At 38.4% G+C, this 17880-nt stretch overlaps 4 protein-coding genes across 5 annotated transcripts in view; 2 read left to right on the plus strand and 2 right to left on the minus strand.

Annotated features, from left to right (window-relative positions):
• Positions 1-257: 257 nt before the first annotated feature.
• LOC106708733 (E3 ubiquitin-protein ligase TM129) lies at positions 258-2345 on the plus strand. Its single transcript, XM_045678064.1, has 5 exons — positions 258-890; positions 971-1100; positions 1183-1437; positions 1586-1710; positions 2079-2345. Exons 1-5 carry the CDS (start codon positions 463-465, stop codon positions 2248-2250), a joined length of 1110 nt encoding a protein of 369 aa, XP_045534020.1. The 5' UTR covers positions 258-462; the 3' UTR covers positions 2251-2345.
• Positions 2346-5672: 3327 nt separating this feature from the next.
• Positions 5673-8601, minus strand: LOC106708642 (sodium channel protein Nach). Its single transcript, XM_014500179.2, has 9 exons — positions 8501-8601; positions 8206-8403; positions 7857-8126; positions 7665-7764; positions 7385-7552; positions 7148-7271; positions 6600-6705; positions 6318-6424; positions 5673-5803 (listed from the first exon to the last, which is right to left on the minus strand). The coding sequence occupies exons 1-9, from the start codon at positions 8599-8601 to the stop codon at positions 5673-5675; spliced, it is 1305 nt and encodes a 434-aa protein (XP_014355665.2).
• Positions 8602-9909: 1308 nt separating this feature from the next.
• Positions 9910-11987, plus strand: LOC106708753 (probable U3 small nucleolar RNA-associated protein 11). Its single transcript, XM_014500305.2, has 4 exons — positions 9910-10282; positions 10482-10607; positions 11000-11191; positions 11775-11987. Exons 1-4 carry the CDS (start codon positions 10052-10054, stop codon positions 11982-11984), a joined length of 759 nt encoding a protein of 252 aa, XP_014355791.2. The 5' UTR covers positions 9910-10051; the 3' UTR covers positions 11985-11987.
• A 458-nt stretch (positions 11988-12445) lies between these two features.
• Positions 12446-17880, minus strand: part of LOC106708928 (neprilysin-4) — a 28520-nt gene continuing 23085 nt past the window's right edge. For both annotated transcript variants that reach the window (XM_045677953.1, XM_045677954.1), the window contains 13 exons: positions 17304-17558; positions 17028-17230; positions 15860-16036; positions 15654-15761; positions 15401-15545; positions 14904-15118; positions 14355-14531; positions 14172-14275; positions 14028-14086; positions 13864-13912; positions 13620-13687; positions 13231-13544; positions 12446-12839 (listed from right to left, as the gene is read on the minus strand). In XM_045677953.1, the coding sequence (XP_045533909.1) occupies positions 12663-12839; positions 13231-13544; positions 13620-13687; positions 13864-13912; positions 14028-14086; positions 14172-14275; positions 14355-14531; positions 14904-15118; positions 15401-15545; positions 15654-15761; positions 15860-16036; positions 17028-17230; positions 17304-17558 (2051 nt within the window). In that variant the 3' untranslated portion in view covers positions 12446-12662. The remainder of the gene's footprint in view (positions 12840-13230; positions 13545-13619; positions 13688-13863; positions 13913-14027; positions 14087-14171; positions 14276-14354; positions 14532-14903; positions 15119-15400; positions 15546-15653; positions 15762-15859; positions 16037-17027; positions 17231-17303; positions 17559-17880) is intronic.

Raw genomic sequence — 17880 nt, forward strand, 5'->3', positions numbered from 1 at the left:
CAGTAAAAAGAAACATAATAATGCGTGGCCACCATTTAAAATAAATTTCCTACTCAGTATAAATAAATTTACTACCAGAAATTTATTACAGAGAAAATGCCTATGTTGTCTAATTGCTACCTCTGTCTAGAAAATTGTATTATCCATTTTCATTGCTTTATCGATTTTTTAAAGCGATTGAGATTCGAACTTACCACCAGTGTCACTGTCAGTTGTCATTCGGTCTTCTTTGGCTCTTTGGTGCAATTTTCATTTGTCAATCTTGGCTGAATGATTCAGTATCCAAGCCATAAAATCTTTAAAAAACATTTTAAGGTGTCATTGATAAGCAGTATTGATATTGTGCTTATTTAATACACAATTTTGATAAGGAAAAGAAGGAAACTGCGCATCCGCTATGTTTTAACTTCATTTTTGTGCGTGGTACCGAGATAAAAAATAACAATATCTTTGTAAATTTGAATGTCCTTCGCAATGGATATACTTCTCACATTATTCTATTTGCTATTTTCATTTTGCGTTATTTATCCACCCACTGAGTTCGTGGCCGCTGGGTTTACTATTCCTCAGATCTTCGAGGGATTTTTAGGTTCCGAAAATATGAACTTTATCGGATATCATATGAAGAGAATAACAATTACGGCTTTTTTTCATTCTTGTTTGCCGCTGGGATATGTTTTTACACTGTGGTGCGGTGGTGAGCGAGGGTCGTGGATGATGCCGTCGGCGATCTCTACAGTTATCATTGTGTTGCTAATGTGCTATAAGCTCGTTTGCTGGTGGGAGTACGAAAAACTGAAGCACCCTGTCGTACGGCCTCTTTTATGTTACGTACCTCAGGGCTGCGACTGGCGGGTGGTCGCTAATAACATCAATATTGCTTTTCGCAGGTAATTTTGCTTTATACATAAACAATAAAAAAAAATCAATGTTTTAAACGTAGTCTAAGCAAGAGTAATTCCTCTTGCAGTGTGGACAAAGTGTGCCTGCCACTGACTGCCACAAGCAAGTTGGTGGCCACTGATACTTGGCTCATTAGAGTCACTCAATATGGCATGAATGCTGTGCAGCATGGAGACTGTTCATTATTTGCTACTGCTGTAAGTTATATTTAAAATTTAAACATTTTTACGCTTCAAAAATTCTACTAGCATCAGTTCTTATTTCCTTTCTTGTACTTAGACTGATAACCACACTCTGACTCCAACGGGTGAGGAGGAGGTGCAATATGTGAACATAGAAGTGATCCCATACCGGCCCGATGTGGAGCCCTTCTCATTCCGAGTTACGACGACCGCACTGCGCGAGCTACAACCCCGTCTGCCGCGACCCGTTCGAGTGCCCGACCATATTTCGCTACTGCCCACAGTTGTTGAGAGATTTGTCACACTTTTCAAACACTATGTCGACCAGAACCCCACCTACTATGTTGATCAGGTATACTATTAAGAAATAGAACTGTTATAATTTAATATGAGTACATACATATATATATATATGTGGTGATTACTTGATTTGGGAGTTCGAAGACCTAGCTATAAGTTAGTGTGAGATGTATATTTATAAGATATATTCTCTTTGTAAGGAACTGGAGCAGTGCATTGGGTGCATGCAGAACATGGCGGATGTGAAGCTGGACCGACGCTGCGAGCCGGTGCCCGCGCCGCTCGCCGGCATCGCGCCGCCGCCCTGCCAGCAGTGCAACTGCAGGTAGGCTACACCCCTCCACAATCACTTGAACCTATTTATTGCAATATTTATACTTTTTATTGATCTTATATACTTTTTACCCAACATTCTTACGGTCAACGAAAACATTGTGATGATATGTGTGAAGTCAACCTACACTGGGCCAGTGTGATTGATTATGGCCTAGTCACCGCTAACTTGGGGTAGGATCCAAGAGCCTCAGTGGGGACATAAGATGAACTGATTATGATGATATATACATTTTGCCTAATGTTACTATGAACATAATGATCTTTTAAGCGGAGTATTGTAAAGAAACATAAACAGTAGGGAATGTAAATGTATTGAGAGTAGGAGATAGGGCTGTAGTGTAGTGGTGTGCGGTGCAGGGTGCTGTGGTGCTGCTCGTGCATGGCGCGGTGGTGGGCGGCGCGGGCGGGGGCTGCACTGGGGGCTGGCACGCCCAGCAGCGCGTGGCTGGCGGCGCGCGGCTCGTGCCCCGTGTGCCGCGCCGTCTTCTGCATGCTGGACGTGCTGCCGGCGCGCCAGCGGGACTCCTGAAGTATGTTCCTCCTGGCAAACCCGCCGCCGCTCTAAACCACACGCTATACTAACCACTACATTCAAGTTTGCAATGTTGTGGTATTTACACTTTTTATTTAAAATTTGCAGAAATTTTGTTGCAAAACTATAAAAAATTATAACTGTAATGCTGAGTAAAGTGTCTTTTTATCAATTGAATACCTTTGACTCTAAATAGATTGTAACTTCACTCTAGTCTATGCGAATTGAATGTCTGTTGGTATACATTTAAATGGTATTTATTATTTTTGATTATTTAGCTCAATGTGTATGTATGTATAAATGTGTCGAACATTATGATGAAACTTTATGATTTGTAAATTTTTCCAGTTTGTTTAATTTAAAAATTTGCACATTAAAAGGACTGATACTAATGTTATTTTTATAATTTTTTTTTTTTGTTAAATATTGAAATGAATTTATGAAATTTTAATATTGACAACAAAGAAATATTTAGAATATTTGATTGATTTATTTGTAAAATCGTCTATGTACTATGTACTATATAAACTAGAAATAGTCTATGATTGTGCTCTGTTTAATTTGTGCTTAATTTATAACTTAATGTTGTTTGTGTTGAATATATTTTTGTTTGAATTTAAATTAAGATATAAAATATATGTATAAGTTATATCAGTAGCTGGCAAAGTATTTGCTTTATATATCTCATAAAGCATTTGCCTAATATCTCTCTATATCTCAATATATTTTTATATATATTTGTTATGTACGAATCTTTTTTTTTATTCATGTATAAAATTACTGGTACTGAATATCTATCAATTACTTATATTTTTAGAACTATTTTGTACTAAAATAAAACTATATAATTTGAGGTAATAAGGTTTTTTGATAAACATATTGCTTTTTTTTTTCGAAAATTTACTCTTCATAGTAAGGTCATATAAAAGTGTTTTGACAAATTCCGATTTCCGCCTTCATTTTGTAAACCCACAACTTGGACAGATTCATCTTGATCTGAGCTCCATAGAGACCATCCCTTCTAGAGAATAGTTTGATCTATGGTCTGTTAGTTTATTAAAGTGTCAAACGGTTTTAATAATTCTAAATCCTATATAATAATAAAGTTAGATAAAGTAGATAAAGTTTATTAATATTTAATGTAATCAGTTATTTCGCTATTTATTTTTTACTAGGGATTTTATTTGATAGTTCCTGTCTATCTATAGAAGAGCGTAAGTGTATGTTGTAATTAGATTAATAATGTTCTAATCGCTTTGTATATACTACAAATGTTGTTTTTAAAAGAAATATATAAGTGTCTATATATTATATATTACATTAATTTGTTAATAACTTTAGTATGTATTGAAAAAAATAAGTGTGAATAAAAAAAATATATATATGTGAACTTTAAATGTATTTCAAAATATAAATGAATCGTGTATTTTATATGATGTACTATTTTTACATAATTACGAGGTTTTTCAACTCGAAAAATGGAATGGCATTTTAACTTTATTACATTTGACTATCGGTATATTTATATGTAATAACTAGCCTGAATTAAAAAAAAAACACGACTGATCGAGGCTCTAATGATGTGATCGTTATCAATTGGCTGCTTTTTAAACCTTCTCAAAGCATGTGTTTTAGTGTCGATGTAATATACCATACTAGATTTTGCCCGAGATTCCGTCGGCATGGAATTAAAAAAAAACGTAATAAGTGGCCTTTGTATTTTTCCAGACAATTTTCATAAAGATTTGTGAGCCGTTCCGGAGATACATTAAAACAAACATCCATCCATCCACCCATCCATTCATCCATCCATCCATCCATCCATCCATCCATCCATCCATCTAAATTGCATTATAATATTAAGTAAGATGACACTCCGGGGAAGATGACGTATCGAATGACTTACTCGTTAAAATCGGTTCAGTCGTTTAGGCTCTGTGACGTCACGATGGAACTTACATATACATCAAATTCACATACATAAAAACAAACTAACATACACGCGAAAAACATTACCCTCTTTGTCAGTTAAATAAACTGTATAAACTTACAAGAAAATATGTTTGATATAATCTATTTGGTTATACATTGTGTGAAAAAATTAACGTGTCATCAATTTTTTTAATTTTTCTGATGGCAACAATTTACATATCAATATTATGGTGTTTACAAGTCGTCTTTTTTTCTACAACTGATAAAAAAACTGCCAATCTAAAAAAAGTAATGAAAGATGATTTTTGACATTTAAATTTGTAAGAGATATTAATGCAAGCCACTATACATAATAAATTCTGGCGATAATCATAACTTTAATTATGAATCTTGTTACGATTTGTTTAAACTTTCGTGAGACATAATAATTAATTAAGAATGACTTAACTCACATGTGATCGTCCGGTGACGGCACCGACTAGTTTCGGACCCGTCGGGGTCCATCTTTACAGGATTTATATAAATAGACATATTATATTTATGTATTATTAAAAGATCTTTATCAAGCGATAAGCGAAATTATAGATAACTACTAGCTGTCGCCCGCGACTCCGAGAGGAGAGGTATGAAAAATAGATGTTGGCCGATTCTCAGACCTACTGAATATGCTCACAAAATTTCATGAGAATCGGTCAAGCCGTTTCGGAGGAGTACGGGAACGAAAACTGTGACACGAGAATTTTATATATAAGACTAGCTTTTACCCGCGACTCCGTCCGCGCGGAGTAAAAAAAAATAGAAAACGGGGTAAAAATTATCCTATGTCCGTTTCCTGGTTCTAAGCTACCTGCCCACCAATTTTCAGTCAAATCTATTCAGCCGTTCTTGAGTTATAAATGGTGTAACTAACACGACTTTCTTTTATATATATAGATAAACAATGCAAATTGTTAGTTTTATTTTGGAACATTCCTGTCCGTGTGAAATTATTAGAATTTACACGTTAAAAAATCAAAATTCAAAATATTCTGATAAGTGAAGTTTAACTGTATGTAAGTGTAACTAGTCATTTACGGTAAGTTTCTGAGATTAAAATCTCCGTTTAAAACATATTGTTATCTCTGTTTCGTTAAAGATAATGACAGAGATGGCGAAATGTTTTAGACAGAGTTTTTAGTCTCAGAAATCTACGGTTAGTCAAATTTATCGAAACGTGATTTTTTTATAAATGTAAAAAAAATTACACAAACAACAAAGTAAGGTTTAAACATAGTTTTAATATTAACTGTTTTTTAAATGTACTCAACTATATTGTTATTAAATGTTTGTTTATGTATCAATTGGTGTCGTAATAAAATGATATGAAATTACGTATAAGCATTTTATTAATATTAAACTGAATTCAAAACTTTATGATCACAAAAATTATACATAATCTGTTGTTTTTAATAGGGAAACTATCTCTGTATTTTCAAAGAGATTACAGTTTATTTTAGTGGTGGCAACTTCTTGGATTTCCTCAAAGCTATCGGCAACTTGACAAAGATGAGGAAGAGCAGCTCCAGCGCGCTGAACAATCCCACACCCAGGAACATGTTGAACACACCGCCGAGAGACGCTGTCACAACATTACTATGTTACATACATACATACTCACCTCAGTTAACATGACTGAATGACGTAGGAACCAAAAAAGTTACGTCAATAATTAAAAAAAAAATGTGAGCCGTCATGGGACGCCTGGCAGATGTGAAACATCGTGTGTGTACAAGTAATATGCATAAAAGATAATATTATTAAAATAAAATATATATATGTATACCTCAGTATAGCGTGGCGACCCGTCGCCACACCGTACACTTTACTACACATAATATATATATATGTATAGCGTGGCGACCCGTCGCCTCGGCAAGCGTCGCCACGCCAACAAATCGGTTTACAAGTGAGCCTATAGATGTTTCACATCAAAAATATTCTTTTCTATTATCTTTTAGATACGAATATTCTTTTTTTGTTTATAAAAAAGGTACACTATAAAAGTAGAATGGTGAGATTCAAACCCACGAACACATGGACGTACTTTTAATCATTTTGCTATTGGCGCTTCGTAATTTATATAGCATACATACATAACAAAGTGATCCAAGTCTCTGTTGGGTTCACGACGAATTTCTTGGAATCAGTGATCTTGATGTGCAGACTCAGCACCACCGCCTGGCTGGCGTTCAGACCCTCGCTGCAAGACAATTACAGCATTGAGTAAGATTTAATTTTACAAAATTATTAGTTTACATCTTCTATTGTCTATTTTGAAATATCAAACCCATGACTCATAAAATTGTGCAATATAAAGAGCCTCTAAAGAATGGATTTCGATTTTTAATTATTTTAATATAATTAAAATTACTTACTAAACGTTGTCGTAAACATGTTCGAAGGCATTCATGGGACTGAATTCGAGGGATAAGTCCGTTGATACTCTTCTGCAGGAAGGCAGGCAGTTGCAACTTAAATTATCTGAAACAGTACTTGCAATTAAACAATAAGATATATCAATTGCTATAAATTAGTTAAATAAAAAAACACAATGTTCACGAAAAACCACTCACAAGTCCCAACTGGCAAGGGTGGACTTATAGTCAAGCGGTCGCCCGCGACTTCGTCAGCGCAGAGGTAAAAAAATAGGTCCCTATAATATGCCCGCGTGCATCAGCTACCTTCAAATCCCGTCAAAATCTGTCCAGCCGTACCGAGATCACTCAAAACAAAAGCGGCTTTGCGGACAGATGTACAGCTAGACAAAAAAAAATTAAAATTGGTTCTTCGTTTTCTCAAATACATCATGTGAACGAAATATACTTTTTTGATAGTACCTACAGACAAGAATGTTATTAATACATACAATATGTGTAGAGTCTAGAATGTTTGGTCTTTAACTATGATATCTTAAGTCGTATACCATCCTTGTAAGTCCGCAAGCAGTTGAGGTTTGGTATAGAGCATGTGGGTAGGCCGCTCGTCTCGTTGTCCTCGTTGCTTTGCAGAGGATCAGCGCAGCCGCACAACTTTTCTTTGCATTTTATCTGCAAAATTATTATTATAAGGTTTTATGAATAATAATTTAACAGATATACAGAAACCTATTAGAAACACGGTCACAAAATAGACCGCGACAACATGTGATATACAGATGTACCATGCAGTTGCTCCTGGTGTAGTGGTCCTTGTAGACACAGCGGTTGTTGACGAGCTTGTCGGCGTCGCTGTCCACTATGGAGGTGGACGTCAGCGAGCCTATGTAGTTGTAGCCTGGAGTTAGGGGAACTGGCTCCACCCACTCTTCGCCCGGGTATTTTGTGAAAAACTAACAATTAAAGTTAATGTCTGAAGCTTAGGCGTAATACAAATAATATAATAACAATATTTGTGTAACAAAAGCCCTTATAATATAACATGACTATAAAAGCAGTGTTTACCTCACAGCCATAGACGCGACTGTGGTCCGAGAACTGCATGCCGGTTATCAGCCGCCTTGAGGTCGTGAAGCGGGTAGTTAAAAGTGATGACAGTTGGATTCTGTGACATTAATTAAACATTATAATATTATTAAAGCTACTGTTGGTTAGTACCAAGTGCAAGTTGCTAGTGCAATGCTTAGCATTACGAACTCGTTGGGGCGCATGACACAGCAGAGGCCCCACTGCGTCAGCTCCTGCTGGAAGATGTCACCGCAGGGCAGTGTCATCGTTAGCCAGCGGCAGTTCCTGATGATGCGAGAGCAGGGGGGCATCAGCCGCGTCAACGCCCCCACCAGCGTCAGATTGTTGACGTTCAGCGCGCCCTCCAGCAACTCCGCCTGGCTGTCAGTCAACGGCTTCCTGCGCAGCACCAGCGACAGTATCGCCGGCAGTCGCGTTCGTGTTGCGTTGTCTGTAACTCTGAGGTAATTTATCTCTTTGAGCTAACATCTTTTGTTTGATTGTCGTAGCTTCTTTTTATGATCTTTTCGTTACATACAAGTTCTGTTGAAACAAGTAAGCGATGTTGCCGGCGGCGGGGCAGAAGGCGATGTTGGAGAGGCGCAGCACCTGGGGCTCAGCAAGTAGGTCGCGCAGCGTTATCAACGCCGGCACCTGCGTGAAACGAGCCCACAGCACAGCGCACAACACGCCCGCACAGCACGCGCTCGCGCAGCAGCACAACAGCCATCCCACTCTGCCAGGTTACCAAGAAGTGAACAGACCAGTACGATAAATCTATAGTCGCTTAATTTGCTGCAAACCCTGGTGTGTCTTTAAAATAATATACCAACCGATCTGAAAAGAATTTAGAACCCAAATATTTGAAGCCGTGTAGCGTCGTGGTTTTGTAGAAATGGCGCACCGTCATCACCCACGTTGAAGGCTTTGCCATGACGGGACTGCAAATGCCACTGGCTTTGTCGTGTGGACAAAACTCAAAAATGTATTAAGTTTGGCAATTTACTGATATTTGATCAGATAATAAGAGCTATTAACACCGTCAGCAACACGTACTTGTCATCGTGTCACTTGTAATTAGCGCGCTGTCAACTCTTTATGACCGCTGACCTTTAGCAGCAACCGCCAACAAAGGTGTAATTAAGTAAAATTGCTTTAAAAATGCTACTATTTTAGCTTTAACTGGTTATTACCTGTGAAGTTTTAGCAACTTCTCTGATCCTAGATTTGGAACTTAAATTTACGTACAGTATTTGGATAAGTAAGTATTGTTTGAATAAAACGACCTGACTTAACAACGTGCAGTAAACTTGAAACATGATCATTTTACAACAAAGTATGATCAGATACGGGCAAAGTAATAAAGCCAAGGTGATGTAGATAGTTTGTCCAAAAGACACAATTCAATGCTACAACTGGTGACATGTCTATCGATCAGTATCTGCTAATGATGACATTGAGATAGCTATTTGAAATCGCTATCAGGCGATTTATATTGTCAACATGGAGAGGGCTGGCGGGGTGAGCTGTGTCCGCCGATAATTAGCGTTGGAATTCATTATTATATAATAAATGTATATACCTTAATGACGCTTCAATGTATAATAAATATGTAACCATTTGAAGCTTTGGTTTATATTATGTTTGAAATAAATTGTTCTTATGGTAGTTGGTAACAGGCGTACAATTGTTCGTATTTGGAACGCAATAGACCTAACTTTCGTTGATTTCGCGTTCAAGACTTTCGTTGGCACAATGTGTTGAGCTTTCGACTAAACTAGAGTAAAAGGATACGGTTCTGATATGCGGCATGTAGGAACTACATGCCTTAGATCAAAACCGATATTTTGTCCTGGTGCGTTCCTTTGGAAATCCCAGGACTCTCACTAGTTGTATTTAAGGATGGCCACCGAGAGGGTTTTAGAGAGTCAAGTTCCACATAACCTGTCTTTCCGCCTGAAAAAAACGGCCTAACTTGAGATCGCAAAATGTTCTTGAAAATACTAATTTTGACCAATATTTTTAAACCTAACGTAACTTCATACTTGCAAAAGTCCTTTAGTTTATTTTCCTATGACCCATGAAATTTTTCTACAATTATTTTATGCCCGACTTGACTTTAAACATTGTTAAAATGATATCTGCGTTTAACAGAATATTTTTTAAACCGTATTTTGACAGCAGTCACAGCAGTGGCTGTAATTTTGTTATTGGTTGAGATTATGTCAATGTCAGTGTCAGGTCATTCTAAATGTCATCAAAACGTGCCAAGTTATTCGTTGTTTGTAGCGTTTTTGTACGAATCTTATAATATTTAAATTAAAAACACAATTTAGTTACAATTTTTGTAAGTTATAAGATTTAACGTGTTAAATTAAAGCAATATGTCTTCATGGAAAAAAGCTGCGAAGGCTAACCAAAAAACGCACAAAGAACGACATCAGCCCGAATCCAGAAAACATTTGGGATTATTGGAAAAGAAAAAAGATTACAAAAAGAGAGCTGAAGATTATCATGAGAAGGGCGCAACGCTTAAACTGTTACGCAAACGTACGTTGGACAAAAATCCAGATGAATTCTACTTTCATATGGTTAATTCAAGAGTCAAGGATGGGGTGAGTTGAATCGTTACATCAGAATGTAGGACCTAAAGATCCCTTGCTTTACTGAAGTACACTAAATTATATTGTAACATTCAGCATTATAACTTGTTGGATTCTCCTATAATTGTCACCAGTCTGTGAAACTTATTGCTTGATAAAGATCTCAAATGTCATGGTAATTTCTCGTGATATTAACATTCATTGTATTCAGGAGCATCATGAGCTGGAGAAGGAGGAGGAGCATAGCGTGGAGCAGATAAAGCTGATGCAGACACAGGATATCAAGTACATCAACATGAAGCGTACCATGGAGAGCAGACGCATTGAGAAACTACAGGTTGGTAGGACATATGTTCACAGAATTATTATTCCTTGACCTTGTCCCACCTACATAGCGTTGGTGCACCATGTTCCCATCCTCCAAATCAATCTGGCTGCCGTCATCTCCATTGTCACCCCCGTCTTGATCACAGAATGATTAAAATAGAGTATTTGTTCATAGAAATTATTTGAATACTTAAAAAGATATATCTTATAGACATGTTGTTGTTAGTTTTTCAAATATGTAATTTTGTATATCCAGTTATTATTTGCTTTAATTTTTTCACTTTGAAATTTAAAAAGATTTACCTATTTTAAAAATAATGAATTCATTAAATCAGAATATATATTTACTACTAAAGCAATATTTTGCATGAATTAACTACTATGTTATACCATTGTTTTCAGTCTCAGTTGCACATGACAGATGTAGTTGATGCAACACCCAACACTCACATATTCTTTGTGGACGAAGGGGAAGAGAAGAACTTTGACTTAGCTAAGAGGCTGGACACTCATCCCTCTCTGATAAATAGGAAGTCTAACCGCCCCAGGCTTTCAGATTTGAACAAGATTACATTACCCACTGTAGATGAACAGGTAAGTTGTAATTTTTAGTGTACAGTCCAACTGGGATAAGCATGAAACCTCTTTAAGTAAAAGTCATTGTTTGTCCCAACGGAGAAATTTTATAAACAAGAAACTCGGTTTAGAGAGAAACCACAATGAGCAAGAAAAATATTGAGGTTCCTTGGACTTGTTTATCCAGGTTTGACTTTAGATGGTTGAAAATAAGAATTAAGTCTTCACAAGAAGTACATTTTATTTCTATGAATTTTCGTTATATATTGTCACGTCGTTGCCATGGTGAAGTAGCGCTCATTCGTCTATAGCAAAAAGTGTCGTGACAACTTTTCGTAAGAATTTTATCCGTCTAGCACCCTTTCACAACGCGCGATAAGGAACTTCGTTCCAAAAACGTGGCTTATTTTATGTCATGGCATCAACAAACACAGGAAATAAAAAATTACAAAATGTAGAACATCCTATATTTAGTTTTTTTGTGTTTGAATAATGAAATTGATGGAAATGACTTTCAATTTCCAATTAACTGAATGTTTTACATCACAGCCTGTCTTTATTAAGGAAAATAAATGATAAATAAATTACTATCTTCGTACAGGTTGTAAAAGAAGCAACAAAAACAAAACTAAAGACGTACAAGGAGCTGTCAAAGAGGATAGAGCGAGAGAAGCAGCTGACAGTTGTACAACAGAAGATGGAACTGAAGAGGCACCTCCATGATGCTAAGATCATGAAGCCCAAGAGAATACGGCAGGGTACGAAAGTTTCTGCACCCGTCTACAAGTTCCAATATATGAGGAAGAAATAAAATATCCCATGTTATTTGTATGTTTTATTTCGTAATAAATAGTAAAGTTATGAACTTAAAGTTGAATTTGTTCACTTACTTTACAATATGATATTAAAATCTTAGTTGTACGGAGTAAAATTGGTTTTCATTCAGTTATTTGATATAAAGTTGATAAGGAAATTAAATTCATCGTATTTGTGGTAGTTTTTATAAGTTGAATTTTTTATTTAACTCCGGACAACATGATTTCGGGAACTACAATGATCACAATTGCTTTTTAAAAGTACAAAATTATTATGAATCTTAAAAACTATTGCATATAGTAATCAGTAAAAATCTATGTCTATTTCGATATAATATTAATCAGATATCTCACTCACTCGTAACTTACATATATTTATCCATCTCTTTCAAAATTTAATTCTATAATCTCAAATGCGTTCAGTGATTTTTTTAATTTCGTTGATTATATAAAATTATCACTTTCTTATGTCCATTTTCATAACCCAGATTATAGGAAGCTATAAATATCTAGAATTTCAGTCAATTTGACAATTTTAAGTCGCGTTTAAAATAATAAATAACCAATTAAAATTAATTAAGTACAATATATTAAAAACTAGGTCGGTAACTTTAAAAATAACTTAATGAAAGTGTATATTGTCTTTGGTCGAGTTATATCTATGATGACGTGTGTTACCAGAGCACGCACTTGTGGTGGGGGTTCATGGGGGAGCCCTTGGGGCAGCTCCAGGCCTCCGCGAACTCCTCAGAGTTGCTGAGGGTGCCGATGACGCGGATCTTGTTGGGGCTGTGCACCCCCTCCACCAGCTTGGACTTCAGCGCGCCCACTGTCGAGTTGCCGCACCAGATCTGATACATAGTACATGTTGTTTGAAAAAAAAACATGTTATCGTACTCCATCAATATTCAATAGAATATACACGACCGCGCAGAAAACAAACGTAAAGTGGCAGTATTTCTCCGTTTCGGTTGATGAGTGTGTCTTTGTGTATGTGTGGTGAAGTTCTAGGATGAGATGTGGATTTGGCAGGGGCGAGGACGAACAGGAAGGGGATATAACCTCTTTCTGTACGTCCATTACTGTGTTCATTAATGGTAGGCTTGTAACAGGAATGTATGGGCAGCGGTTACTTCGCTATTAGAGCGAAATCTGGTGGCCCTCTGCTCGTTCGTCATTATCTGCAATATAAAATAGTTGCGAGCCGCCATAGAGTAGGTAAGTGTGGGTGTGCGAGCGTACCTGCGCGAAGCCGAGGAAGAAGAGCTGTTTGGGGGAGTAGTGTGGGAGGCCGGGCAGCACACGCGGGTGCGCGGCGGCGAGGGCGGCGTGTCGCCGCGTGTAGCGCGCGTATGCGCTGAGCGCGGCGCGGAGGCCGCCATTGTCGGCGATGTTCTCTCCCTGCGTGTTGAAGCCGTGCACCGCGTAGTCGGGCAGCTGCGGCATGTGATAGCGCCCGTACTGCTCGATGATGCACTGCACCTTCGCGTGGTAGTGCTCCAGCGTCGCCGCAGACCACCACTGCTTCAGGTTGCCCTCCTCGTCGTAGCGACGACCTGAACATGTTGCACTCCACTGTTACATATCTAGACCACAAAAAAAGTATTCGAAGAACCTTTAATAATTCTTACCTTGGTCATCAAAGCCGTGCGTAACTTCGTGTCCCATGATTGCGCCGATGGAGCCGTAGTTTATTGCCCTGAGAGAAAAATTAAAAAGTATTTAGGTACGAGATGACCGCGATTAGTAGCCTATTAGTTATTCTAGGCTGAAAAATATCTCTATCGATTCAGCCGTTGACTTACGTGATAACAAACATCCGTCTATTCATCCAAACTTTCAGTATTTATAATATTAAGAAAGACATGAACTCACTCAATGCCGTTGCCGTAGAAAGGCGGCTGCAGAATGCCCGCCGGGAATGCTGAAAATTTACCAACGCTACAGTACTAAATAATACAAATGTAAACAAAACTGTATTTTTTAATGTATGTGTATAAAACCTTACTTTATTCAAACATATTTAAATTGTCACTTACTGACTGAATTAAGTGTAGCCGAATAAAACGCGTTCACTGTGGTAGCTGTTGCAACCCATCTGAGAGAGAAACAAACAATAATGTAAATCACAAACATACTGCAATAAGAAAGAACAATATTTTGAATGGTGTTTGCGTAAGGACCTGTTCCTGTCCGGTTTCTCTCGCAGCGACTCGAAGGACTTCTTGACGGCGGCCCACGTCAGGTTAAGGTAAGTGTCGAACAGACTGCCCTCGACCACGTGCGCCTGCAACAACAACAACAACAATAACAATAACATCTGTGTATCTCGAATGTAAAAGTTAAAGTGTAACAAAGCTACGTACATGTTTGTAATGTGCGTCAAGCTTGTCTGTGTGCAGCAGCCAGGCGGGGAAGCCGACAAAGTTACGTATCGCCTGCAGCTTGCGCAGTGTTCGCGCGCGCGTGCTCGCGTCCATCCAGTCCAGCTGCTGGACCGCCGCCGCGAACGCCGCGCGCACATCCTCCACCATCTCCACTGCCTGAGACACATCGCACCTCGCACATCACACCATTTACAACACTATCTCTACTCTGACACCACAAAATATTCTTTTCCGCTATCACAATTTCAAGAGAATTACAGATACTTTTTTATTGTATAAGATAGGAAACAAGCAGTCGGTCACTTAATTCGCCGAAATAGCGAATGGTCTTAAATATCCGCAATTGCAAATGCGCCTTCCTTTAATTGACGGAGGACGGGACGCACAGCAAAAGATTATTTCGCCTTTCTATGCGTCCCGTCCTCCGATAAATCCACTTCCTCTTCAGATACTTTCCAGGATTAAAATTAGGCTTTGAGAAAAACAGATCTTACTATTACAACCCTTATGAGATCGTTACTAGTTTACCTTCTCCCTGTCGTCGGGGTGGAAGTGTCGGCGGACGTAGGCGTAGCTGAGGGCGAGGCCGAAGTTGGCGTTGACGTTGGCGGCGCAGGTCTTCCAGCGCGGCGTGCGCTGGCGCAGACCGAACACCTCGCGCGAGAACCTGAACCCGAGGTCGCGGAAGGAGCGCAGCGTCATCGGCGCCACCGTCGAGAACACGCTCCACCACAGGAACCGCTCTGACGTCGACAACATTCATCATAGAAGAGGGCGAAACAAAAGTAACCTCTTGACATATTCTACAATCAGATTTTGCGAGCCCTTAAATGAAGAGCGTCGGTGGCTCAGGTGTTTGAGCAGTTGACTTGCAATCTGCAGGTCCTGAATTCGAATCCCGCCATTTACCAATGAGTTTTGAGCACTGGGTCTCGTTGACTATGTCATAGTCACCCCTAACTTGGAAAGGCAGTGGAGACATATAGTGAGCTGAATATGATTAAAAAGTCACAGATGCCACTTGCCAACTACGAGGGGTTCCGTTTCATTGAGAAGTACGGACAACTTCTGCAGGTATGGCAGGTCCATGACGATGATGCGGTCGGTGATGGGGTCCAGTGTCACACTCGTGTTGGCGAACACCAGCTTCAGGTATTTCTCCCAATTATGCTGCAATTATCAATTAACACCGTATATAACTTCTGATAGTAGATTGGACTTGAAAAATTGGTACAAATTGTAAGAATTTGTTTACAAATTGCAATGACTCTTGAGTACCTGGTTCCACTGCGGCGGTCCTCCGGCGGTGCCTTGCAGCAGCTGCGACAAGCTGACCTCGTGGAACAAGTGCGTGCCGCTACGACGGACTTCCATCGGGGTCATTATCTAGGAAAATAAGCAAGCAATAGAGAAATTCTCCGTGATGCGATATGTATCTGTGACTGGTTCCTGCAAATCGGTCGCTACGTCTAAGGAGACCGTACCTTGGCGAGGCTCTTGCTGAAGGCTATAATGTCATCGGCGAAGAGCTGAGCATCAACGTCGGGGTCGGCGATAGAGACCATGTCGCGGATGTACTGTTCGTACTGCGCCAGTTCGTGAGCGAACTGTTGCTCCTGCAGCAGGTACCGCTCGCTGAAGCCCGGCGACACTTGCTCCACCTGGCGGAGAAACAACCGGAGTAAAGATAGATAAAAAAACATTTTTATTCTTCGCCATACATCAATATCCAGGTCATATTTTAATAATAGGTAAAGGTTAAAAGCAGATCGACGAGGAACAACTGGTCTAATATAAGATTTGAGCCAACTTAAGTCGCTATTGAAGATGAAATAATTGAAATAATTTCGCAAGCCTAGCAAGATTATATCAATTTTAGTTATGGAAAAAATAACTATAGTTATAAAAATTCCACATTTAATCAAACCATACCGTAGAATTCGACGAATCAATTTGTAAACTTAGTACAACGAATATATCAAAAATTTAATTTATTTAGGATGTTAGAGTATGTAACTTTATAAAACGAATTTAATTTGTGTAGGTATACAGATGATATCTTTAAGGTAAACACAATCTAATGAGACATCTTGACGTTCTTAAAGATTCCAGTTCGTGACTAGTCTTTAGCATTTGATGGCTCGATTTCATGCGAAGTGTGGTATATCAGCAACTTAAGCGTGCTTGTTTCTACGTACATTATTTTTGTTTTACAAAGCAATGCGCGTAACATAAAATTTAATTCGATTAAAATGTCCACAAAAAATAAATATAAAAAAAATTATATAAGAAGTCGTAACCATCAATGGAAGTTTTTAATCCTTTGTTTTGCAATATGGGTTTTTCTAAAATTACATTTATAAGTTATCCTTGACTTTACCACAGAAATAGCGAGGAACTTACAACTTTAGTTGTTTGGTCCTTATACCTATATTAGAGTCTTGATAATGATTTTAAATTTATATTTGACATTTTCTTTAAGTCATACATTAGCTACATCATCAGTGGGAATACAATCATACAGTTTACACCTCTATTCGTAGATATATGAATGTGGAAGAGGCGAGACAGGTGTGCCAAATACGAGTCCACAATCTCTGTCTTCTCCGTTGTGTTATGCGCGATAGACATGAGATATTTATTAGTACTGACCACGACGCGGTTCCTGCTGGTGTTGCGAACGTCCTCTGCGACCTGCACGCTGATCAGCACGTTGAGACCCAGCATGCGGCGGCCGCGCCCCGCCACTGACTCCCACGAGAAGTCCTCGCTTGCATTCTGAGGCGGTTTGCTCGGCAGACCTAACTTCGATAGTAAGCTCTCGATCGGCTTGATTCCGTTCTCTTCCAATTTGTCTGTTGACAATTTAAAGATTTTCTTTAAGTTAAGAAATTGTAATAATTAAATAGGCAATAAAATGTAACATACCGGTATTAATACAAGTCTTGTACAGAATCTTGGCCTTCTTTACGCTCTCTGGCAGGATCTCTCCGTCCTCCCCATCGCCCGCCTCCAGCAGCTCGCGCAGGTTCTCTATCAGTTGCTCCCGCAGCAGCGCCAGCTGGTCCCAGGAGGTTGCCCATTCCGGCACCGGATTCTTCTTGATCCAGCCGCCGCACGCGAACTCGTAGAAGTCAGTGCACGGTTCCACATCTTTGTTCAGCGATGAGAGGATACGGGAGGCTGTCGATATATATGGAAATTAAAAAACACTGTTATTTTATTTATTTATTTATTTAGCTTTATATAAATTCCATACATTGATGTATAGTTATGTTCACTTATTCTTTATACAATTTTTTATTTATTTATATATATATATATATATATATATATATATATAAATATATAAATAAATAATATATATAAAAAACACTGTTATAGTTAATAAAAAAATAAATTGTTTGTACCAAATCATCAAAAACAGTTCAATCGTTTACGCCGCAAGGTCATAATGAAATTGACATACATACATAAAAACCCGCATACATAAAGTCTGCGTCGG

Source organism: Papilio machaon, chromosome 5 (genome assembly GCF_912999745.1).
Source record: "Papilio machaon chromosome 5, ilPapMach1.1, whole genome shotgun sequence".
Classification (NCBI taxonomy): domain Eukaryota; kingdom Metazoa; phylum Arthropoda; class Insecta; order Lepidoptera; family Papilionidae; genus Papilio; species Papilio machaon.